This window comes from Netta rufina (genome assembly GCF_964035555.1).
Source record: "Netta rufina genome assembly, chromosome: 4".
Taxonomy (NCBI): domain Eukaryota; kingdom Metazoa; phylum Chordata; class Aves; order Anseriformes; family Anatidae; genus Netta; species Netta rufina.
The window spans coordinates 36,875,560-36,901,201 of record NC_140127.1 but is presented as its reverse complement, the minus strand read 5'-3'; the positions used below and the strand labels follow the sequence as shown (position 1 = coordinate 36,901,201).

Here is a 25,642-nt window from a genome sequence, read left to right as displayed (position 1 = left end):
GCATCACAGCATGTATTTTGAGTACTGTAAATTATCAAACTATTATTGGAGATGGTCTTTTAAAAAACTTCCCCTCTGAACTGTTTTAATGTATGCAAAAGAACTCATTTTATATTATTCTAAATGAAATACTCTAATATTAAAAATACTGTTATGCATTAGTTTTACCCATTTAACACAAACCCATACAAAAGCGTACAGTGCAGCTTATAACGTTAGGGATGCAATGCTTGTGCTGGCGAATGAGGGCGCACTCGTGCCTCAAGTGCTAAGGAAGCAATACCGGAATGCTCCACATCACAGGTAGATAGATATCCAAGGCGCAATTTCCCAGCAACACTTCAAATGAGGTTACAGTGGTTTAGCTGTTTTTTCAAACTTGTATTGAGCAGGATTGAAGTATCAGGACAGACCGATCAAATAACAGGATCCAAAATTTTATTTAAATAGATTTTCTTTCTACAAAAATATAGTTACATGTGATACCCTGATTATTTCCTTTAGTTAATTCAATGCACGATTCACAGAAAAGTTTTACACTCCTCTCAACAATACGTATTTAATTTTCAAGTTATTCAAATGGTAACTTGTAGGCACTTCCCGTTTAAAGAAATATATTAAGTATCTGTTATGCTACATTAAGGCTGAAACACATGGTAACTTTGGGATCCATTTTCATGTTGTTAAATTGTTCCTTTCTCCAGTGGACTGCTCTAAGTACTTGCAAGGAATATGGACAACTTTTCCTGCAGTTCTATTTTCCCTCCAAAACTGACCAGTGTTCTTCCTGGAGTTACAAACCATGTCCTTAATATTTTCCCCAAATGCCCATATGTTTAGTTCTAGTGAAACTTGTCCTACTTTTATGTTTTAGTCCCTGAGACAACCTGTAATGCCTTATCAATTGTTTATAGTAATACATAATCAATGTTGCTAAACTAAGATGGGATTTATTTTTTATATGTATATATATTAACAGCATGGTCAATAACAGTTTATGGAACTTTCTAATGTGATCATTTTTTTCACAGCTTTTAATATTCTTTATATTATAGAAATATTTAACAGTTATCTCCACTCTTTCCCAATACACAGTATTAAGAATGAAATGGGTCTGGATTTGTTCTTTGTACCCACTCAGGTTTTTGTTGCTGTTAGCCTGGTTTCAAGCAAGTCCATTAACAAGTGACATGTCAAAAATATATTTTTTTCCAGTTTTCAGTTTTCAGATGTCTCGATAAGTACCTGGGAAAAAAAAATACCAATATATATATATATATTATTTTCTAAAATGTGCAGAAATGTTTCCTAAGACATTAGCTTTTTCTTCCTTCCAAGTATGACTACAGTAATTCTCTTCAGTGATTTCTGCTGAATGTTTTCTATTTATGGGTTCACACACATTCAGGCATTTCATTCATACTTGAAAGAAAAAAAGTCATCTGTTTGCATATAGTAATTAATATCCAAAATGGTGACTGAAAAATGCTAGAAAATCCTCCTTCAGTTGGTTGATATATCATGACCCAAATTCTACTGGCCATATTTACAGCATTGCAAAAACTGGAGAATTATCCCATTTAAGCATTTTCAACACTTTTTGTATGAAGAAAATAAGTAAATTCTCCTCCCTTTAGTAATTAATATACTTCTCCACTTGTGTACTTTTTTTTCCCCACACAGAATCCCACTCAAAATTAGATAAAAAATTATGACCATCAATTCCTATATGATAGGAGGAACTAAAACTGATTTAATAGAGCTTTTATTAAAATCCTTTTATTAACATGCTTACCTCACTAAGTATTACCCACACAGGAGAATCAGAATTGACTGACAAACGAATAGCCTGTATTTTTTTTGGCAGGTTGATGCTGCCTTCTGCAATTCCATTTACAAAAGCCCCTAAATGAAAAATAAAACAACATCAGTACAAGCCTATATTAGGATGAAATATATTTCCAGGTGAACTTAGTGAAAGTTCTAAATTACAAATTATAAATTAACACCAGCGATGCACCAGTAGAGGAAAAATGTCTTTTGAAAAAGTTCAAACTGTAGCTGCTGAAAAATAAAGGTATAAACAAGACGGTTTCTGCTGTACACGAGGATTCATTTATTCAGCTAAAATGATTAGGAACTGGAGAAGAGCACAAGTAAATAAGGAACCTGCAGCTACAAATGTTAGAAAATAAATACGTTAGTACTGACTGTACACATCTGACCCACAGGTCACGTTAAAGAATCTAGAAGAGCTTTTCTGATATACACAACTATTTCAAAAAGAGATATAAGGGATCATGGATCAATTCTAATATATTCCTTCACTAGTTCTACGCTTGTTAGGTACCCTTGTCAAACTGGCATAAAATCAGCACGGACAAAAGAAAAACACTCATTGCATCTGATATTCATTTCCTAAGAACTTGCACATACAACTCGGAGTTGACAACATTTGGTTTTCGATCTCTAATTAGAACAAAACAGCCAAGAGGAGGTGGGGGGAAATTAAAGCAAGCAAGAAGTGATGGTGAGCTGAAAGTGGCTCACTGGGGGAAAAAGAGCAATTATATGATAGAAGAGACAGAAGAAAAGTGGCAAGCAAAGCAGATCTCCCAATAGTTCATTTTTATTCACGTAATGATATTTTAGTTTAGGTTACAGTAGACAACAAGCTTTGGCAGGTTTGTGGATTATCTGCAGTTCACTTACAGAAGTCAATTGCTACCCCGAGGAAGGAAGAAGGGGAAGCTGGGGTTGGGCAAAAATGCATTGTGTTATGCTTTATCTCTTGATTTCAGGGGGGACCACAAGTTAAGTCTGTCATAATCAATAAGGAATCATTTTCTTTAGCTAAGGACGCAAAATCTAAACCAGAATCAATCACCCTATTAAAACCTTGCAGAGGCCAAGTTTTTCCTACCATAAGATGTCCTGACTTTTGCCACCAGCATTGGGGTTTTTCATTATTTAAAACAAAATAGGATCATCAATGGTCAAACCACGTACTACAACAAGCAGCAGTGCAAAATATTTGTTTTCCTTACTAGTTACTACATTGAAATGGTGCGTTTATTACAGAGTTAATGAAATTCTCAAACACAGAAGCATTTTACATGGAAAATCAAAATTTCTGGTTTTGAAGTGACAATAAACAAATTACCTATCTTTAAATATCCATCTTTGGTTGCTGGGTAGTTAAATTTACTTCCATTGTCAAGCAATCCTTTTCTTTCAGCTTCCTGTAACAAACAAAACAATACTCAGCAGTGTTTTCTAGGACATGACCTTTCATGCCAAATATCATTCTTAAACTGAAATAGCATTGTGTTGCGGGTAGAAATAAGAGACTTACATCAGCTAGCAACACTTCCACAGTAGTGTTATGTAGTATATCACCAGGGTGCTCTATGTTTCCACTTCTAAAGAAGTACCTGATGAAAAAAGGTATATTATTTGCAGGTATTTCCTTTTCTGAAGGAAACTTTTAAACATCTTCACTTTAATCAGTTGTGGGCTACAAAGAACATAAGTAGGCATTGATGTGTATGACCAAACCACATTAAAACCTTTTTGTTTTAAATGAAACAAGCATTAAAGTCATCTTTCTCTGGAACTGTGGACATAAGCATTCCTCCCTTTCAGTGCTCAAAATCCAAAACAATTACTTTGTCCAGGTTTAAAATGCTATGGAAGATACACTTTAAAACTCTCTCCTATCATCCTAAGGCCTAGGTAAAACGGGATTCTGAAATACAGTGACAGAAAAAATCCCTGTCTTTAGAAGATTATATACTACATGCCAAGAGACTCCCTCTCTTTATCAATACTGATCAGTTCAGGAGCTCTAAATGAACTCCAATTGTTGCCAATGAGCAACAGCAATGTCACAGAATGACTTCAATTATCAACATTGAGCAAAAACACCTGTGAGATTAAAAAATCAATTTGGTTTTGATTTTCTGGCATTAGAGTTCTTAGTTTTTATGTCTGAAAAGAGCTACAGAAATGTAAAGCATTAACCTTTCTCCTTCAGTATGAATCAAACAATGGAGACCTAAGAAATCCACCAAGTATTATAAGATTAGCTGTACATTTTCACTGGTTAGTCATGGGGGTAGATCTCTTTGAATGAGAAAATGTTTAAGGTGGAACTTAGCTACAGATACAAACACCTAACTCAAAGTTAGATGTCTGGCCGTGACCCAAATGTTTACCTGTTCATAGGCAATACAAATACACTCAAAATAGTCAGTGAAGTCCAGCAAATGACTCAGATGACCAAATGGATGATGAGATGAATATCTGTCTTGCTTCCACTGGCTGTATCAAGCAGATTGCTGTCAAGTACAGTGGGAGCTTATGTAGACATCTCTGCTGTAGCTACTACATTCATGTTTCTGAATCTGCAACTGAATTCCACCTTTATTAATTCACTCTTCACTGTTTCCCCACACTTGCTCTGTGCTTTCACCTGCACTGGGAAGTGCCTGGGACGTGACCTTTGAGCTGACATTATGCCAATGGCCGTTCTGTTGGCAACTATACAAACAAAGCTTTCACTGGCTTCATTGATGAAACTCATTAGTTAAAACCAAATTCATTTGAGAGCTATTGTAAGCTATTTAATATTTTAATGAAGAAATAAAAGGAGGAAAAAAAAAAAAAAGCTCTCTAATTACCATGGAAGAAATGTATTTGAGGAGTGGAATTCAAGAAGGGGAGTAGGTACATAGCAAATCAGCAACTCCTCAGTAACCAGGCCATGCTTTATGCAAACAGTTGAGCACTAGTGATTTTGAACAGACTCAGTCATTTCCAAAGTGAATACATGTAAGCGACCATATTCCATACCAAGCAATACTTACTTTTCTACCTTAAGTGGTTTTAAAAAGGTGAATCTGATATAGTCCCCAGCCACTGGAGCCGAAGCCCAAAAATAATCTTTTCCTTCATAAATTTTTTCCAGGGTATATTGCTGGTATGCTTTTAGGCTTGTATACACTTTTGCAGGCGGATTATTATGTGCTTTATATAGCACATTACTGCCAAAATCTTTATCCTGTTGGATACAAAGAAATGCAAGTACACTCATAAAAATACAATAAAAAGAAGTGCTCCAATATCTTGAATTATTACAGGTAACTATTCCAGAAAACACATACTTGTCAAAAGTGTCAAAAAATATACCATCTATTTCTGATAGAAATAGGATGTTCATTTCAGTGTTATCACTGAAACTCAGTGTTATAGTTTGTACGCTGAGCTGTACTGATTATTTGTCAGCCGTCTAGATTGAAAAAGAAACATCACCAGGGTAGACTATTTTGTGGTTGTCTCCTATACCTTCTGCCAGAACATCCAATATTAGCCTCTGCTAGAGGCAACTTGAACACCCAGTCTGATCCAATGGTGCATTTCTAATTATCTCACGAGTGGTCTAAATGGCACTAACAGAACATCCCTGAAATCTGGTGCTTCACTGCTCTTTAACTTATCAGATACTTGGCAGATCTACTGCTTGCCCTCCAAACTCTAACAACCTACTGCCATCAGCAGAGCTATACCCATATCTTACCAGTAACCTTTTCTTATTAGTAATCTTCCTTGTTGGTATCATGGACTATTCAGCCAAAACAGACCATCATAACCCTTCGCGTTTGCATGGTGCATGGCACACAAAACCTTGCACTGTGCGGAGGATTCCTACACGCCATGAAATGCTACTGCAACTAGTGCAATTGTTCAGATTAGAGATTCAAAGATGTTTCTGCAGAAGCAGTCTGTCCTATCTGTAACTCAGATGTTAGATCGATACTACACACACATACACACACACACCAATCTATAAGCCAGCATTTCTTAGAAATGCAAGCGCCAACTAATGCCAAAGATGAAATGCTTGATACCAATATGAGAAACAAGCCAGAACATAAGCATATAATTTAGAAATACAACAGTAATTTCTTATCCATACTTTCAAATTCTGTATCTTCCCAGACAATGATGAATGAATTCCCATATGCTGAAAGAGAGATGGTTTAGCACGGATACGTATCTTTGCCTTTTCCTTTTCACAATGTGCCTGGAAAGAAAGAAAAAAGGGTGAAATTTTATTTAAATAAAGGAGATGAAAACTAATCAGGTGATTTCATTATGTCATTGAGGGTATGGGCCAGGTTTTTAACCATATTTACATGAGTAATCCTTAGATTAACAGACACCTTATTTCACATACAGTTTCCGGACAAAAGCTCATAATTCCACTCATGGTGCTATGTAGACTTTCAGGCTCAACCACCACTAATTCAGGGATTTCTGTGCTGTGCCCATCATCAATCGCATTTGGAACAACAAAAATGCACTTCAGATCTGAAAGTGATTTTTTTGTGTGTGCACTTTGTGTTTGTTTTTGTTTTTTTTTTCCTGTTTCTGTCAAATTTAATTTCAAGTTTTGGCCTTGCCGTATCATTCTATTTTGACCAAAACTGGCTGTCTTGAGATAGGAGTGTAACCAGAATCCATCTTTATCATTTGTCTCTTTCTGCTATGTTTGAGAAGGTTATAATGTAATATACAGTACCATATTATATGTTACATATATTGTACCCTAAAACTAAGTAAATCCCCTAGATACTGTATTTATATCCCCATTTTCTGGTTTATATACACTTTGTGACATTATATATACACCAAAGAATTAAATATACATTATATATGTATATTATATATAATATACATTACATATACACCAAAGAATTAAATAACTATACTTGGTACTAATTTGGGGGGTTTCCTTCTTTTTGTATGATAGCAAATAATTTCTTTAAATGCAATTTTTGCTCTATATGCATACAGCATCAATGTTAGATACAATGAAGCAAACACACTACAATATTATACTATATTATGTCTTATTCACATGAGACATAATATGAATTATGTCTCATGTGAATAAGACATTATAAGATATAATGACATAATTATAAGACATATTATAAGACATAATGAGGCATAATGGCATAGAAGAGTGCAGAGTAAAAATTAGACTCCCAGAGACTCTTGGTTCTGCCACAGAATAATTGCATGAGTTTGGAAGATCGTTTAACCTCTTATATCACAGGTTTCACATCTTTAGATTTTAGAGGGTAACGTGTTTATGTCTTCAAGTCACTTCCAGTTCTATAAAGAAAAATGTTACATAACTATATCAATGCCTTCTAAAGCTAGAAGTGATAATCTTCACTCAGCTGGCTTAAATAGCAAAATTCATAGGGGATTTATGGTTCTCACAGAAGCGCTAACTAAAAGTACAAAACCACCTGGAAGAAGGATCTCAGCAGAACTAAGTATTTTTATATTTGTCCACAGCAGATGTTCAGCAAAACAACATAAGAACATAACACATGAAAATTGACTTACTGGCAGCTTTTTCTTTGGAAAAAGTGCTGTATATCTGCTATGAAAAAAAATGTAGTCTTTCTCCTGACTGGGTTGCCGGTTCATCCTCTAAAATAATGTAGTCTCTAATACATCTCTTTTCATGCCACAGCAGCAGCTGAGCACACTTAGTACAACGGGATGACCCACTGTATTCAGTTGTACAGAAAATGAAACAAGGCTCTTGAATGAGCCACGGCTCCCATCTTTGCAGCCCACTAGTCCCTGTGCTCCACTGGGTAGAGATATGCCACTGCTAGTCAAACTGGCAGATGATTGTTCACAGGAGGTACACATGATAAAGTTGTTGAACCACACAGAGATCTGAGGAATCATCTTCCAACTTGGTGGACAGAAGTGGCTGGATCTTGAGATGTGACTACTCAGTCCAGACTGAAAACGTGCCAGACACCCATCATCACGGAATGGCACATAAAAGACGTGAACAGGTACCCGCTGACTCTCCCATGAGGCATATTGTGCAATCACTCAGCGACACACTCAGTTGCTTGGAAGAGGGAAAGCATGAGGACTTCTGTCATCTCACCTTTTCTATAGGAAACTCCAGCTTTCAAATCATTTCGTTAATCTATGTGGGAAGAAGATCAGCAGGGATCCTTGTCCTTCTCCCAGCCTCCGTTTTCTGTACCCTTATGAGCAGCTCCAGTAGGTTTCTGTCCCTGGTCATTCTTTCCCAGCAGAAAACACAAGGCTGGCTTGAATCAATGTTTGTTTGCTACCCACAGCAATTGAAATTGCAATTGCAGAAGTGAAACTCACTAGAAACTTGCTGGTACTGGTCTGCTTTGGTTTGGCCAGGGCAGGCTCGCGCAATCCACCTGCCTGCCTTTCAGGAACACCACATTGTTTTAGATATGATTCAGATATGATTTATATATGAAATAAACTAGTACAGTCGTTTAAAAATGAAAGTAGAATGTTTAATATACAGGAGTTGAGGTTGGAACACATGAGACAGATCTGGAAGGGGTGATATTAACTTTTGTTTTTTAAAGTTATTGCAGGTGGGCAAGAGCATATATTAGAGGTACTTATGGATCACTAACTCCTATAAGCCAGCCTCAGAAAAGTATAATTTCAAAGCTTAATCCTATCTGCATGAATTGGGAATGGAGACTCTTCAGTGGCGTTACTGAAGTGTAAAACCAGGCAACTTCTGCGGTCCCCAGGAGTTACCTCTGACTACACATTTGTAGCAGAGGAGGCCCCTTTTGTTCAACTCTCCTCACTCTCCTGCTCTGCACAACTCCTATCTATCTCCTCCTCCTTATCAACACAAAAATAACACACATGCAAACAACTGGTGTGGGAACTCACTACGCTAATCAAACAAAACTCTTGAACCTTAAAAAAAAAAAAAAAAAAAAAAAAAAAACAAGGAGAGAAACTCTGGTAGTTCCTCTGTGGCACAGCCTGTTATACAGGAAGACTGAGTACTGACCATCACCAAAAGCTAGTTAAAGAAGTCAAAGGGATATAAAGTAATCCTTAACATGTCAACATGTCATCGGGTTCACCTACAATGCTACAAATGTGTTTTTGTTTGTTTGTTTGTTTTTACAATTCAACACAAGCCTCTCTTTCATTTTGAGTGAAAAGTATCATTTCATCCTTTCAGTCTACATATTTCCCTCTTTTCTTTGTTAAAGAAAGAATCGAGTTTTTTTCCCAGGCAGTAAATGATTTAAAACAAAACACAAGTTCTGCTTCCTGAAAGAAAGGAAATGGTATGTAAAATTCATAACTGTGATCTTAAGGTTGTATGCTTTACGAGCTTTCATATTAGAAGGTCAGTAAAAGGTTATGAGGAGTGCCAGTCCCATACAGGTTTATGTATTCAAAATTTTCTTTGATGATTCAGTATTGCATAAAATGACTAGTTGCAGGAAGATGAGCACTTGCACTTGACCTTGCTCTGAGCTGACAGATGTAAAACAGCTCTGATGTGGAAATTTGAATTTCTGTGAATCAGATCTCTCCATACGTCCCAGTGGGTTCCAACAAAGTTACACACTATGAAGGTCTATATCAGCTCTTGAGTCATCTGAGAGATTTTGATTCTGCTTTTTCAAAATGTTGTGGGGTTTCTTTTTGGTCACAGAGACTGCTTGAATGTTATCTGTATTCATAAATTCATAGACATACTTACTGCATCTTTTTCTGGATTGCACACTTTGACCCAGAGCAGGTGGTCCAGAAGCCAGTCTATGGGCTTATCTTCATAGAACATGAGAAAAAATTCCACTATGAGTGGCAAGTCTTCTGATTTAAACAGTTTTCCTGAAAGCAAGACAAGAAGGTGCATATTCAAATATGTTTATTGCTGCACAGTAATCACCATTTTATCTTTATTTCAGCCTTAAATACACAGATGCAATTCTGATATTTAGTGGAAATTTTACACAGACTTTGGTACTTAGTTGCTTGTTCTCCAACTTGTTGTAATTTTTAAAAGATTTCCATCCCATACTTGGAGATATTCTCACACAGTCAACCAGCTGAGTAATCAAGCATGCAATTATGTCCTAGTTCAAACACAAGTCTGCCCATCACTTGTATCAGCACGTCAGATTAAACAAAGTCTGAACAATCTCTCAAAATGCTAAGCATACAGTTTCAATGGTAATAGTATACTAATATATTTAAGTTAAGACCTAGATACAAAATACTTTGCCTTTAAAATACTATCACTATTAATTTAGTTCTCTTGCTATTTTTATTAGCAGATCTTGTTAGATTTTTTGTTTAACTTAACACTTATAAGGTGTTATCACAAGTCAATATCACGTGTAAATCGCATTATAACCTAAGAAAAAATATAATAGGAAACTGACTATTATAAAAATAGTATAAATAAATAAATAAATGTGTATATATATATATATATATATACACGCGCGCGCATACATACACTACCAATATGGGATGCATGTTCGCCAGAAAAGAAAGGAAACATTTTATAAACTGTGGAAATTCCACTCTTGAAAGGAAGGCTACGTGTGGCATGAGCATGTAGCACCTTGATGTGGAAGAATTTGCTTCTTATGGGAACCCAGCTATAGATCCTATATTCCGTTAAAAAGACAGTGCCAAAGAGCACAGAAAGTAAAGGGCTTGCAGTGGGAGTTTTGCTGAAGAGCCGGGGAAGTTTTGATATGCAAGTCCTTCCATACATGAACTGTAATTCTGAATGAGACCTACTCTACTTACATAGCTCCAAATAAATTGACCTTCCTGAGGCCTTAGTACTTACCAATAAATCCAAGCTGGGAAAACTCAAGAATCATCCACTCTTGGGACTGTTCAGCCGCAAACTTTTTTATACTTTGAATATAATCAGGTTTGGCTATAATATCATCTTCCAACTGGGAAAAACAATAACAACAAAAGGCAGCTGGTGGCTTTGTTTGCAGAAGAGGTGGTGATGTTGCTACGTGAATGATAACCGCACTGTGCATGACTGCTGCACAGTTTGTACTGAAGCTGTGCCAAACTACACTGGATTGCTATTTAGCTTCTAAATATCTCTCTGTTCCAGTATCATTCATTAAATATTTATTTACAGGATTGACTACAACACCATGAGTGCTTCTCATTTTTTCTCCCTACCTTATAGGGCTACCACATACAAGAAAACTTTAAGCGAGAAGACAGAGGTTAAGGAAGATGATAGACAGTTTGTACTGAAGTTGTATAAGCACTGATAAGCAGCAGGAGCTAATTCTTCGGAAAGAAAGACGCCTAAAGCAGATGGTCAGAGGCTCTGCAGATTAGCCTGGGCAGACTCTATCGTACCTAAAAGGTGACAGAGGAGAAGAACTGGGGATGATTACTGAGAGGGGCTAGCGGAAAGCAAGATGTTTCAGGAAATACTAGTCATGGAAGAAGAAAAACGCTGTGAAACACTGAAGAAGAGAAATACATAGAGCTCAACACATTGTAAAGGCTGAAACCAAACACGACAGTAAAGCCAACTAAAGGACAGTCAGAGAAGGAGAGTGATATCCATCAAGGAAATGGGAAAGGACTTGGCAGCGTTTTTGCACAGTTTTCAGAGAAGAATGGGGGATATGAAAAGCCAGAAGCTATGCCAGTTACCAATACTGATAATGATTTCAAACAAGGAGTTTAAAGTCAATCACACAAATAAACAGATTCCAGAAATAACTAAGGAGCAAGTAGTACAGGGTTTGAATTTGGTATGGAGGTGAAAAACACAGGAAGAGGAGTCTAAGCCTTCAGAAAATGTTGTTGGGGTACAGCGAAACAATACAGTTAATTTGATCTAACCGCTGTACTTTATTGGCCCTGGTGTTTGTCTGATGGCATTGAAATCTAGGTCAGGGAGCTAAATAGGTAGAAAACAAATGCTATAGGGAAAAAATGTATGGTTTCCTGCAAGTTTTACACCCTCAACAGATTCAGTGCAGTGTCAGCAAGAGCAGTTTGAGGGAGCAGGCCTACAGCTTTTAGCCGAATTTGGCCATTACAAGCATGTAAGTGTAAGGCTGGTGGGGGAGAAGTGTCAACACTGAAACAAGGAGGAAGTAGAACAAAATTCAAAGACACGATTAAGAGATTTGTTAGCTTGCTGACGGTAAGATATCAAAAAATGGAGATGAACTGATATCAAGATGAACTGTTCTTACCAGACTCTGAGATCTGAGGTTTGAGTTGAGAAGACAGTTAAGCAGAAGAGAACAGCAAAACAAACAAACAAACAAAAAAAAAAGCACCAACTTGCAAGAAGTGTTGTGTAGAATTATATGAGCTAAGAGGATTATCCAGGGGCTACATGTAAAGGGAGAAGGTAAAGAATCAGAAAGAGTTTCAAAGAACCCTCAGAGAAGTTGAGGGGACACCCAAAAAAGGAGGAAAAACAGAGCGCGCAGTATCTCAAACATTTGGTGAAACTACTGTACAAAGAAACACTAAAAGAAAGCATACAAAGGTTCCAGGGATGACAAACATAGAGGTTCTGACGGCTGCGAGCGTGGCTCTGAACTGCACGTAGTTCTGACTAGGGAGAAGTCTGAAATGGTCTCTTCTGGAGCAGACAAATGCAACAAGGCCATGCAAAGTAATGTAATGAGCCCTGTGCTGAGCCTCATGATTTGCATTCAGCTAAAGCATATCTTCTTGAAGAACATTTGCCATCGCTTGGGGATTTCAGTATCAGGTATTTTTCAGTAAGTTACACTGTGTGCAGCCACCATTAACATTCAATACACTGTACCCACTTGGAATTTTTCTGGTTTCAGCTTACAGCCACTTGTTCTTTATATGCTCTTATCTGCTAAAGGAAGTTATGCAGTGGCTGTGCACAGCTTGCTCAGGAAATTTATGATAAGAACTGTCTAGTCCATTAGCCCAATTGCCTTCTAAAGACCAGCAGAACATGTGGCCAAAAGCTAATTTCCCTTTACTCATCAGTGCTTTTTCATGAAAAAAAGATACATACACAATAGCAAGCCGTGTCAGTTTCCTAAAAGACAGACAACTAATATCTTTCTTTTTCTCTCTCTCTTTTTTTTTTTTTTTTTTTTTTTTTTGGTGTGTGTACTATCTCCATAGAGAAAACAGAATAAAGAAGTGACAAAAAAAGTGGTAGCATACAGTGGAAGTGCAGGCATCAGACAGGAACACATCTTCCTTTCTAAACTATACTAGTGTATTTTTCTGTTTTGAATCAGTGTTTGACAAATCTGTGAATGAAAAATCTTATTCTCTCATTTTCCAGACAACAAACCTCTACTAGCTCATTCCATTAAAATCCATTTTATTTTTTGTTGCATATAAAGAATTTTTCAGATAAAAATGCACTTTCATGAAAGTTATTCCTTCTAGAGTTCTACTAAATAGAAGGCTTAACTTACAGTCTACTGGGAAAAACATATCAATAAAAAGAGTCCTAATGACTTAATTGAGCTTTTGCTCAGGCCTTAAAACCACTAGAGAGAGACACAAAAAATGACAATAAAGGTGAAGAGATGCAGCAATAACTATCACCAAACCATTACAACCCAGGCTTTACTCCAAATGACATACTTCAGTCCTTATATGATGTCCCAGGTAAGAAAACACACATTTTTATTTTTTTTTTTAATTTTAAAGGAATTTGAGAATACAGGGGTCATTTCCAGGCAAATATGAATGCTTAGAAACTTCATAATTCTACAACATCGGTAACAGAAAGAGATAATATGTGTCTGCCAGCACGCTTAACATTTGTCTTCACCATGTTGCCTAGGCCTTAATACGCTAGGCACACTTACTAAATTTGGGTAGGGTTCTTAAATATACAAAAATCCCAGGAAAATACCTCATCTTCTAGTAACTCTCATGTGTTTAGCAGACAACATCTCTCTTTGTTTTTTGTCTCTTTGTCTTCTTAGTACCTGTACCTAATTTGAAAGTGGACCATAGACTCTCGAGTAGCCCAGCCCAAATGTGCTTTTGCTAACTTCTGAAAAGATTTGTACAAGATTCCTGCTCTTGTGGTTTCCTCTTCTGCTTCTGGGAATCTTGTGAGGTACTTATGTGATACAGAGCCTGAGGACTGTTTGAGCTGCAGAAGACTCAGGAAAAAATTAAGAACTAAGCAAAATGCTGTTCTGAGCTTTTTAAAGACTGCTGACATTCATGAGCTATGAGAAATGGTACGGATCTGTTCAATTATTAAACAATCATGATAATTTTTGAAAATTCTAATGAAAGAAAAAATCCATATTCTGATTCAAATTTCATCTCAGTTCAGGAGAAAAAAAATTAACATTGTCAGATTTCTGCACCAGGTCCCTTCTGGTTTAAATTATACTGAAACCAAGCCAGACATTTCTTTACCTGATTTTATTGAAAATGAGTTAAAAACTCACTTCCCAGAATTGCCACTGTTCCTTTTATCACATGGGTTCTACAAAGCTGCCCAAGTCACAATAGTGTTCTAAAACTTCATCATTATGGAGTGCAAATTATAACAAATCCAGAACGATGGCTAAATCTAGCCCTGAATGCTTGGGGATCTTCTTAAAATCTTAAATCATCTGGAGAATTTAGGATCCGTACCAATTTGCAGTATAACCTTGACTCCAGTGTCACTATACTGGTACATTTCCCTATCTGGAAAAGTTCTTTATGGTATTTTGCTTCATGACGATCCAGGCTATAATATAGACCTACCATCACTATTCTGTCTTTATGCACCAAGTGAAAACATGTTGACCTCTGACTCATTTAACGTAAAGAAATAAGGGTTTAATGCTTCAATTACCTTTGGCATCACAAATGTCAGGAAGGAATGTGGATAGATTTATTCAAATACCTAGCTGCAAGATGTATATAAACACAGAAATAGTATGGGTGCTTGTAAAGAGTACAGGCAAAATACATGGAAAATGGTATTTATTTTTTTCTTTTGAGGCCTTAGGAACAAATTAAAATTGCCAAAGCTAATAAGCAGTACAGATGTATTGCAGCAAGTTAATGATAATGTGAACATACCTGTAAATAAAATGTTCCCTTAGGTTGGGCATATAGCATTAAAAAGCTATAATCCAAATTCTGTTTCGTTCTCCACCTAAATATAAGCAGCAAATTCTGAAAATCTTCTTTGGTGGATTCCAAGAGTTATTTGTATAATAAAAACATTAGAATAGTAAAATCATAAGGTTGAGTATTCTAACTCCTTGTTAAGAGAAAAAAAATGAAGAGGTACTCAAGTGATATTTTTGATCTAAAATTTCCTCTGTAATCAGTGTAAACATTAGTAAATAATCTGACTTTCCCATAAAAGTTAATGTTAACTAAGCAAGACATTCCAATCTGTATCAACTCTACTGAAATGAAATGTTTAATAAGCATATTCATGTCAAATTATTAAGAGTCTACTCACTATATTATGAACAGTAGAAACTAATACACAATGATTATTTAAAGGTGATTCACAACATTATAAAGCTGAATGTTTTTACCGATCAACAACACAGAAACTAGTTGATACACTTCATTTTCTCATTTAAATGTAAGCACAGATTTTTCTCTATGAAGTACAATATCTCATTTTACCAAAGGATGAAGGTGACATTTAATACTCAATGCTAAGACCTGAGCTAGAGAGTTATTTATATATAAAACAATTATTTTTAATTTGTTTTAATTTTATATAAAACAATTAACCTAAGATCGTATTCACAATGTGTCTGATTAAAATCAACTCATACCTTAAGTATACAGTGTGTATGCATGTTTATGCTCTGGAAGGTACAGGGTTTATCTATAAATTATACGTGCATAAATACACTTGCTGATTTCACTCAGCCTAAGGTCTAAGTACTTCAGCTCTCTTGATGGCACTGTTTGTGTAGCTCCCAGAGACATTTTATCTTCTGATAAACTACAGTTATTGTTGGTAAAAATATTTGTTTTCCTCCAATAAATTTATTATCCTCCAATAATCAACTTTGTTAAGGTATAACCTGTCTTTGTGAATTTGAATGAAATCACCAGAAGTTAGGATATACCATTTACAGTACTATGACATGTCCATAATCACCACAAGTTAGGTCATTAAACCCACATTAGTTGACGAGTTAGTTAAGGAGACACTAGGGCTTCCTTTGTGTGTTCTTAAAGCTTCTCCCTTATCTGTTCGGTAAAATATTTTCCTATTTTTCCTTTCTCACCAGATCATCTAGTCTATCATCTCTACACATTATCCATCTTCTTTAAAACCTGTGAGATGCCCAGAGACAACTTGAAGCTGATGTGCAGCACCTTTTCTCAAGAGCTCCTTGCATAATAGTTATAAATAAATAAATAAGAGTGCACTTGAAGTCCATTAGCTCTGAAATGCAAAGATCATTATCACCTCAAACAACATTAACTTCCACAGCATTCTCCATTTTTATACTCTTAGAAAAGAATTCTTAGGTTTTATGCAGCTATCTTACCTTACTCTGTCCTCCGAATCTCCTAATGTTTTCCTCAGATTGGAAAGATCTGGATAATAAGAAGCAGGAGGAGAAATGATCTCTAGGACACCAGACTGGATTTCTTTGGGGAAACTGTGAAGAAAAGTTTAGTGAGACACCATTCCCCAAAAAAGACGTTTGACCGCAACCACATACAGCAGCTCCCAAAAATTTGGTCTGCTCTTCCAGAAGCAGAATTTACAACTAGAAAACAACATTTTCACATGTATTGACAATTAGGGACATTTGGAACCAAGAAGGGATTCCTGACAATCATCAGAACAGGCAAGACAGTGACTCATACAAGTCACAGAAAAACTAGAGAAGTGAATCAGAAATCCTGCCAAAATACAGCAGTAATTCATGAAAGCAAATCCACTACCTAGAATTATGCCCAACTGTGTGAGAGCCACCATGTTCCTTCCTCTTGCTCTAACTCTAATTCTACCTTCCAGCCAAAATGATGCTGTCTTGGTACAAGGAGGATTGGTGTAGGGAGTCTGGGTCTCAGCTCCAAATCGTACATTTTCCATTTTATAAGAAATTGAAAAAACATGTAATTTAGGGAGCCAGACCTGGAAATCAAGTATACCTTACCTTTATAATATGCTAAAAAACAAATACTCTTTAGTTTTTAATTTTTATAGGATCACTGAAATAAGGAGTTCTCAGAACTGAGTACCCCATTCTCTGTAATTAATTAAAAAAGGCTAACATTAAAAGATAAGTGCATTACAGTACAAGCATGTTTATGAAAAGCAGTCTCAATCTTACCATATAGCACTGACAAAGTGTTAAACAACACTTCGCAAAACTATTTTTAATAACCACAAGGACAGCATAAAATGATGCAAATGCTGAAGTTGTTGTACATATTTTACCTTGTGGTCCTAAATAGTACTGAGGAGGACTGCATCTTGATCTTGTCCAAACTGCAGTACTCCTAGCTGAGCTAAACCCTCTGGAGGGAGGAAGCTAACGATGCTACTTAGCCAGTAGGCTCAGCTTGGGGAGAAAACTACACGGTCAATACAGTCTGGGAAACCTGGGTGGAGCAGGAGGAGCAAAACCCCAAAAGTGAAGGAAAAGGGCAACCTCTCTGGGGAGCTTGTTCAACTGTTTGTTTTCTTGTTAGTATTCTAGGAAAGCACTGTTAGATTGAGAGCACTGATGCCGTCATTTTAAAGGACAGAGGGGAAAAGGCTGTTCAACTTCAAATGCTGGCCAACTTGGGGCTCTGTCAGAGTAACTAACTCACAAAGCAGCTTGTGCACCACAGAAACTAGCAACGTCAGTGCTGCAACACAATGCAGATATCATCTTGCTTTCTATCACTCAACTGTGCTTCAGGGCCTTAGCCTTATCTGTTTTGTGACTGTTAGCTACACTGTACCATTTCTTAGAAAGCAGTTTTCATAAGACCAAATGAATCCACCAACAAATGTATTCTTCTACCTCAGCACTTTAATTTAGTAGTGTTCTTCTCAAAGTACTTTAAGGATTTTCACATGCACATCATGTTGTAAATATCTATGTCAAAGAATGGTAAGAGCAAGCAGATCTGCATCGGGATCCAAACCTTCATTTGATAACTGACATTAATTTTGTATGGCAAAGAATATCCATCTCGTGTTGCCCATCATTTAATAGTGTTTCACATTATATTATAATCTGATTACTGCCCAAAGTCTGCTGCCTTCATGAAAAAGAGGCAAACGAGGAAAAAAAACACACAGAAAACATGATAAACATCCGAATACATTGTAGGGCTGTGAAGTCAGGAGAGACCTAATACATGGATGTAGCCCCAGGTGCTTTACATTGCATCATTAATTTCACAGGGAAAAGACTTACGTTCAAGTAAATATTTATCAGATGCTTAAGCTGAAACCTCATCTGATTAGCTAAAGCATATTTATGAAAAGAAAAAGAAAAATAAACTGATACATATAGTTGAGTTCTGAATCCTTGTGTTCACACATACTAAGAGAGCACCTCTGCCTCATTTCTTAGCAGTTCCATTTCAGTATGGTGGAGTTGTAATTTATTGCTGAAATGTTCTAATTCTTTCCATAAAAGATGTGTTTATTAGCTGTTGAAAGTTACACTATATAGGACTTACCTGCTTTTAACACTTTCTGCAACACTGTTAACATATTCTTCATTGACCTAAAGAAAAGAAGCAGGTTTTCATTTCAAGTCACCCGTGTCTGTATTAAGCATTAAGTGATATTTTGTAGGAAATATTTACATGCAAATACTTCATTTTTACTTTCTAATTCATTTCATTCCAGGCAAGAGCATTTCAGTATGTTACAGTAGCATTTCTATTACAGGACAGTATAGAATTTTGCTTTTTCAATACTTCTGCAGGTGGCCAAGCCATTTTCTGCATAAACTATTCTACAGCTTTCACTTATGCCAGAAAAGCACAGTTGTACATGTATAATTGTAACTAAAATGAACTGTTTTGGGTTAATCATCCAAAAAGTCACAAAAGAGGCCTGTGACTGTAGAGAAAAGCCACCTAAGCAAAACTTTCTAAAGCTAACAATACCTAAAACATTTACAGAGAGTTTCTTCCTATGGTAACAAACCTAGGACTCCTTGTCTGGGAGGACATACTTATTCATTGCTCATGTTTCATAAATTTAATGATTTTAGTGTGGAAAACACTTCTGCTAACAACTTCTGCTAAGCAATTGTGAGTTTAATGGATGTGTGATTTCCAGAGCAATATAATACCTGTCTTGGAAGTTAAGATTTATTTATTATTTTTTTAACACACAAGTAATCATTACCAATTATACAATAAAATTGTAATATACATATACATACATATATATATATGGATGTATATATACATATATGTATATATCTTTTATATATATATATATATAAAAGAGATATGACACGTGAAGAACTGTGGCAAGAAAAAAATACCAGAAACTTTGTTAATCACTTCCAGCCAATAAATTACTCTGACTTAACTCATGATGTAAACAATTACCTTGATCTTCTAAAGCTTTGCGGGAAAAAGAAAGGTGTGCTATCATGATCAGTGAACATGCCTGCACTTTTCCCATAACTACGTGTTCTTATCACTTCCCATATCAGCACAACCATCCTGTTCTAATTTTACTGCATGGCTGAAAAATGAAGGCTGCATGAACGTGACTTTGAGGACGATAGAAAGGGCAGAGACATTCTTACAGCAGCATTTTAATCCTGAATTGGCTGAATTGGACTGCTAATAAAACTTAGACTGTTTGTTAAAAGTGCACTTTATAACTGTCCACAGTGGGAAACTGTACAATTTCAGAAGTTAACCCCCAGAAATTCAAAGAACTCTCTAAAGGACTGTAATAGAAGGTTTATCCAAATGGCAGCTAGGCAAAGCTCACAGTGCCAGGACTCTTCACTAGGAAATAAACAACAATAATGTAAGTTCATCTTCTGAAAATTTTACTTAGGAGGAAGCAGTGCCAGTAAAATCAGACCTAATTATCATGTTATCCAAACAGAAACCTGAAAGTCATGACCCAATTTAATAAAGTGAACTATGGTCTGTTTGATAGTGTTAGAATTGCAAAAGTTGTTTTAAGTAGTGGTTCAACTAAAAAAGCAAGCTTTAACTCCTAATAAATATCTTCATATTTTCACTAAGAATATATTCATTAAGCATACATTCAATTCATTGGTGAAATTTAATGCTGTTTATGGAAGCACAAGGAAATATGAAGAATAAACATGAGTTTTGAATAATTGCACAGTCTTTCACCTGCAAGTAAGTATGAACAGCTAATTCTCTTCTGTAGCTTTTTCCAATGCGCTCAAGACATTTTGGAACGAGGAAAATTTAATTTACCTCTAATATTCTACCTTGAGAAACGTTTACTTTTCCAAACATGGAATATTCATATTTCTGAATGATTTAAAGCGATTTTCTTTTTCACAAGAGTCTCCAATATGTCAAGGTACTTTGCAAGATATGATTTCAAAATGGCAGATAAACAATCCATATTTTTGTTAGACAGAATAAGTTTACTTTTTTCAGGTTCTATGAAACTTTTCTGTGAAGGACTTACTTTTCATTCTTTCAGTAGAGCACAACTTTCAGAAATAGTAAGTTCATACGATTTTATATCAAAATCTGACTGCAACAACTGTATTTATACACGTAATATGACTTTCCCTCCCCCCTTCAGCCATCTGAGTTGCAGAGTTTTCTCCACATACGAAGACCAAGACATTAAGTGGTGTCTCCTCCAGCACCAAAGAAACTCCTCCCAAAGGCCTGGTGTATTGCAGCATCTCCTACAATTTTATACTAAGACATGAATTTCCATGTTGTATTTCTACTAGTATGCTGTACCTTTCTACAAAAACTTACCTCTGCTACAAAGATGATTATTACACAGTCATTCTTTTGCTCTTCAGAAAGTTCATAGAACAAGGAATGCAGTGTGGTCATCAGGTAACTTTGTTTTTCCCTTTTCACAGTAGGAATACCCATCACCAGTGAGACTGCAAAGAAAGAAATGAACAGCCACATCGTCTTAAATCAGGTAAAGGGAAACTTTAATTCCATTTTAATTTTGGTCTGACACAACCATGGGAACATCTGAATGTGACTAACACGTTAGAAGATAATTACTACCGTGAACATTCATTAATTAGTTTACTTGGTGACAGTTAATATTCCTATAAGAATACAGAAAAATTAGTCAGCATATTCCTATATTCTATGACAGCATTTGACTTACTACCTGGAAGAAGAGAGACATTCAGGCAGGTTTAGGTTACAGATACCTGTGTTTGTGTTACAAGCACCAGTCTATACTAGGTAGATGGTAAATATCTTGGAACTCAGATATTACTTCTGGTAAACACAGATGTATCTGCTACTGAGTTTCAGAAGTGGGTATAGCAAGACAAATACTAGCTCTTGGTATGGAGCTGGAGATCTGACTATTAAGAGTTAAAACAATGCTGCTGAAGTGAGGAAGTTCTCACAGGACGTGAGTGCAGAGTATCTCAGAAAGGAATCTAACTCAAAAATCCTTCTGAGTAGTTAAACTGACAGGAACCAATGGCTTTAACACAGTCAATAAGAACAAAGAAATGTTCGTATAATCAGTATTAAGAAGAAAGGAAATTAAAGTGACTCTGGCAAAGACATTGCTACTGTTAATATCATTAGCTGGTAAGCAGGACCGTTCTTTTTTCATTGGTGAGGGCATTACTGAAGTCAGTGACCACATATGGCTCAATAAACCTATGCAATACTTAGTCCTTACAGACTATTCCTATTCACAACAACCTTAGGAGGCTGGCAAGGAAGCAAAAGGTTTTGAAGAATAGGTGCAGTTAGTGACTTGCTCCAGACTTTATCATCAGTGCCAGTGTCAACTCGAAAATACAGAAGTTCCAATGTTCTTTTCCAGCACGTAACTTGCTAAACCACTGGGGCTTTTTTTGTTCTTACACGCTGAAGGTCAACCTGTACTTTCTAAAGTGTGGTCTTGCTATTGTGATTTTCATTTACCAATACATTACAAATTAAACATGGTGTGTTCTTTCAGTACTTATTACTTTTCTTCCAACGTTTTTTTTTTTTGCTTGCTTACCTGTGCATCTGGACCCTCCCAACCCAACCTTGAACATACTAGAACTTAATACAAAATAAAAACATGCATAAAATACAAATTGAATTTTATTTCCTACCTCCAGTTCTCTGCTGCCCAACAATAACATTTGGAAAAATGGCATCTTCATATTCTCGAAGATGAGGTAGGTAGTAGTACATGTTTGTAAGGTGCAGGGGAAGTTTTCTGGTGAGGTTTAATACTTTCTCATCATCTTAAAGAAACATAAAATAAGCTGTTAGCCATTACTTTACCTATTTTAACTAGCTATTACTATAGCTGTTTTCCTCAATTCAATATTAGCAGATTACCACAGACAAGGTTATTCAATCAGAACCATTCATCAAAAATGACTATATGCCACATAGTTCATAACGATTAATAATTACCCTGTGTGGCGGTCAAGTCCTGTTTCAGTCTAATGCTACTGTCCTAGTTTCTCCTGTCTGTCTCAGAAATGGGCCTGACAAGATCTTACAGGTGAGTTTACAGTAATGCTGCAGCACGTATGTGCTGCGGTCAGCCTGAGCCCCTCCTGTGGAAGATAAACTGAGGATGGCACAGTACAAACCCACCACACAGGAGATCATGCAAAGCTCCATGCCAGAACGTTCTGGGAGCTCCGCCTGCATTTCTCTGTGCCTAAACAGTTGCAGAACTGGGCCATCTTAAAATCAAGTGAACAGTTATTTTAAAAGCAGTGGGGAAATAAAAAAAAAAAAAAATCAAATTTTTGCACTTTTTACAAGTTGTTTACTGAAGTTTTAAACAAATATATATTCTAATTAATAACTTTCTTAATTGTTTAAGACAGTTAAGTGCTTTCCCCAGAATTTAATGCAGTGGTTTTCAGAGTTCAATCAGAAGTTCCCAGGTTATAAAAAGTCCTATGGTAAAAGAGACAACAAGATCCAGGCCTTAAAAAACAAAACAAAACAAAACAAAACCAACGTGGGAAACAAAAGACTGTTTAGCTTGGAGAAAAATAAGGAATATTTATTTTGCTTTACTGGAGTAAAATGAAGGTGAAAATAATTAGTTTATTCATGTTGAAATAACTGAAGTGTGACCTGATAAAAGTAATAGATTTATTTTTTAATAGATTTTTTAATTTTTAATAGATTTATTTTTTAAAAAGCCATATGAAAACCAGACACCAATCATTTACTAGTTTCTCTTCCTTGATATACACATTCCCAATGTTCCAGCAGTAGTGAAAATTCTTTAAAATAAATTTGTTGAAAACTCGAACAACTTGATTCTTGAATCAATAAAAATTCAATTATAAAATTATATATTCAATTTCAAAAAAGCAAAAAACATAATGTAAGATACCCATAGAATCAGAAAAGATGTGCACAAGTCAATTAAAAAAAATAATTGAATGGATTAAAATAAAGACTACATTTCATTGTAGGAAGAATAAAAAATGGCCTTTCTTATCTTTAAGTAAACTTCCTGGAAACAGAACCGAAGGTCACTCCAGGCTTTATTCTACCAGTTGCCTCAAGGCTGAAATCTCTCTTTCATGACATATGGCTCCCACACTAGGATTCTGGCAGTCATTCTCTGCTACTGACTTTACTAGCTACCTACAACGTGCATGAAAATACAGAAAAACTGAAAGAAAATACAGCTCCTGGGAATTTATCTAGGGAGTCATTCCTACTTCAGTGGTTGCCTCCTCCAGATACTTTATCAGTTGTGCAAGGAGGCTGGCACACTACATGGTATCAGAACAACACCTCAATTAGTTTCAGCCAACAAAATTGTGTTAACAGCCTTTCAGGGTGGTTTGTCATTAAATGTACTCAAATTTTGCTGCACAGAAGCATTTTTCCTCCCATTTAAACATCTTTGCAACTTCCTAGGGACTTCAATTCTTATTAGAAAGTAGTATCTATCAAGGGCTGGGCTTTATTGTGGAGGACTTTGCCTTTATTGCATACAATAAAAGTATAAAAAATAAATTCAATAAAAAGAAAAAACATTCAGCAATTTTAACAAATTGCTGCTTTGAACCCTATGAAGCAAAAACTTAAACACTTCCTCACATTCAGCTGTTTTCAGTAAGGGTAAAAAGCAGAGAGGAAAGACTTGCATTCTCCTCTGCTGCTATTGTACATTAGGCAATAACTCTTCGTCCACAGCATGCGACACTACTGGTGGCTGACAACGCAGTCTCCAGTCTAACACTTAGAAGGCCTACCCCACAGTTAAACATTTGCTTGTACGTATCTGAACAGTCCCACTGAATATTGAATAAACAAACAAAGAGAGGCAGGGAAGACCAGGATTAAAAAAAAAGAAAAGCTAACTACCCCAAACCAGAATGCACCTTGTTGTTTTTTTTTTCCCTCTCCAACAGTCCTGGTTAATTCTCTATTCTAATCAGATACCACCCTGCTGCACTGAATGCAAACAAGGTTTTTAAAGTAGCAGTTTTCAGTAGCATCCAGACTCTTTTTTTTTAAGTCTGAGTGTGCTGTGGAATGCTTTCAGGGCAGAGACACCCCCTTCTGGGTTTCCTCCTCTCCCCAGGGAAGTAGGTCTTGCAGTCTGAACAGGGAGGAAGGCAGATCCTGCACTGCTACATCATTTCTTTTAGGGAACAGAATTTCATTGGCTGATCTGTTGTATGCAACTACCAGGGTGCAGATAGGCAAAAATGTACAATAGCCTGTAAGGCAAAGATATAATATGTTTTTCAAATAAATGTGAACTTTTAATTAAACGATGGGAAGAAGCCAGATCACTACAGCGAATTTGATTGCATTTTGGTGTTCCTCTCACAAAAAAAGGCACAGAAACTCCCTTTCAAAGGTTTGTGTTTCTTCTCTTAAATAAGCTTCACTTATAAGCAGTAGCCTTCCTTGTTCACTTTAATAAAAAAAAAAGGAAAAGGAAAAGGAAAAAAAAGTCATGCATTTACATTTTCCTTCATATTGTTAACAAACTACTTGCAAGATAAACATAATTTCTAGAAGGAAGAAGGCTATACCTAGAAGGAAGAAGGCTATACCTAGCTAGCAGGACCTCACAGGACTTCTCAGCCCCTGGGTTCAGGCAAGCACCCAGCTGCGTGCAGTCTGCCTGCGGGGATGAAACTGTGCATCCTCCATGCACAACGCTGTGCCTTGGGTTTACCAGAAGGAAACCCAGCACAAGAGAGGATGGCAAAGTACTCGTGGCAAAAACATCCCTCACCTGGAGAGGAGGGAACCAGGATTGTGCAACACACGAGGAGGTGTACCTGCATTCCAGAGTAGGTCCTAATATTATCAGCGTGTGGTGGTAAAAGCTAGAAAAAATAGCTTATTCAGTGTTCTGTAGTTGGCAGTAGCAGTGTTCAAACACTGTAAAAAGCTAGATTAACAATATCACAGGTTTGACTTGTGCTTGCCCCTATGACATCACTGCAGTCAGTTCCTTTTATTTTTTTCCCCTTATTTTTAAATTATCAACTGATACTATTTAAAGATGGGTTACAGGTTCCTTTACCACCTTTTTGGTTTCATTCCATAGAAACTTTTACCTAATATTGTTATCAACAAAGCATTACTT

At 36.3% G+C, this 25,642-nt stretch overlaps 1 protein-coding gene across 1 annotated transcript in view; it reads right to left on the bottom strand.

Moving 5' to 3' along the window:
• Window positions 1-1,109: 1,109 nt before the first annotated feature.
• Window positions 1,110-25,642, bottom strand: part of MGAT4D (MGAT4 family member D) — a gene marked incomplete at its 5' end in the record, with an annotated part of 34,612 nt that continues 10,079 nt past the window's right edge. Inside the window, 13 exons of the mRNA XM_084285938.1 lie at window positions 1,110-1,245; window positions 1,796-1,905; window positions 3,164-3,242; window positions 3,356-3,434; window positions 4,869-5,062; window positions 5,978-6,085; window positions 9,611-9,741; window positions 10,715-10,826; window positions 14,962-15,037; window positions 16,410-16,523; window positions 18,553-18,599; window positions 20,824-20,957; window positions 22,158-22,292. Coding sequence (XP_084142064.1) covers window positions 1,219-1,245; window positions 1,796-1,905; window positions 3,164-3,242; window positions 3,356-3,434; window positions 4,869-5,062; window positions 5,978-6,085; window positions 9,611-9,741; window positions 10,715-10,826; window positions 14,962-15,037; window positions 16,410-16,523; window positions 18,553-18,599; window positions 20,824-20,957; window positions 22,158-22,292 — 1,346 coding nt within the window. The 3' untranslated portion in view covers window positions 1,110-1,218. The remainder of the gene's footprint in view (window positions 1,246-1,795; window positions 1,906-3,163; window positions 3,243-3,355; window positions 3,435-4,868; window positions 5,063-5,977; window positions 6,086-9,610; window positions 9,742-10,714; window positions 10,827-14,961; window positions 15,038-16,409; window positions 16,524-18,552; window positions 18,600-20,823; window positions 20,958-22,157; window positions 22,293-25,642) is intronic.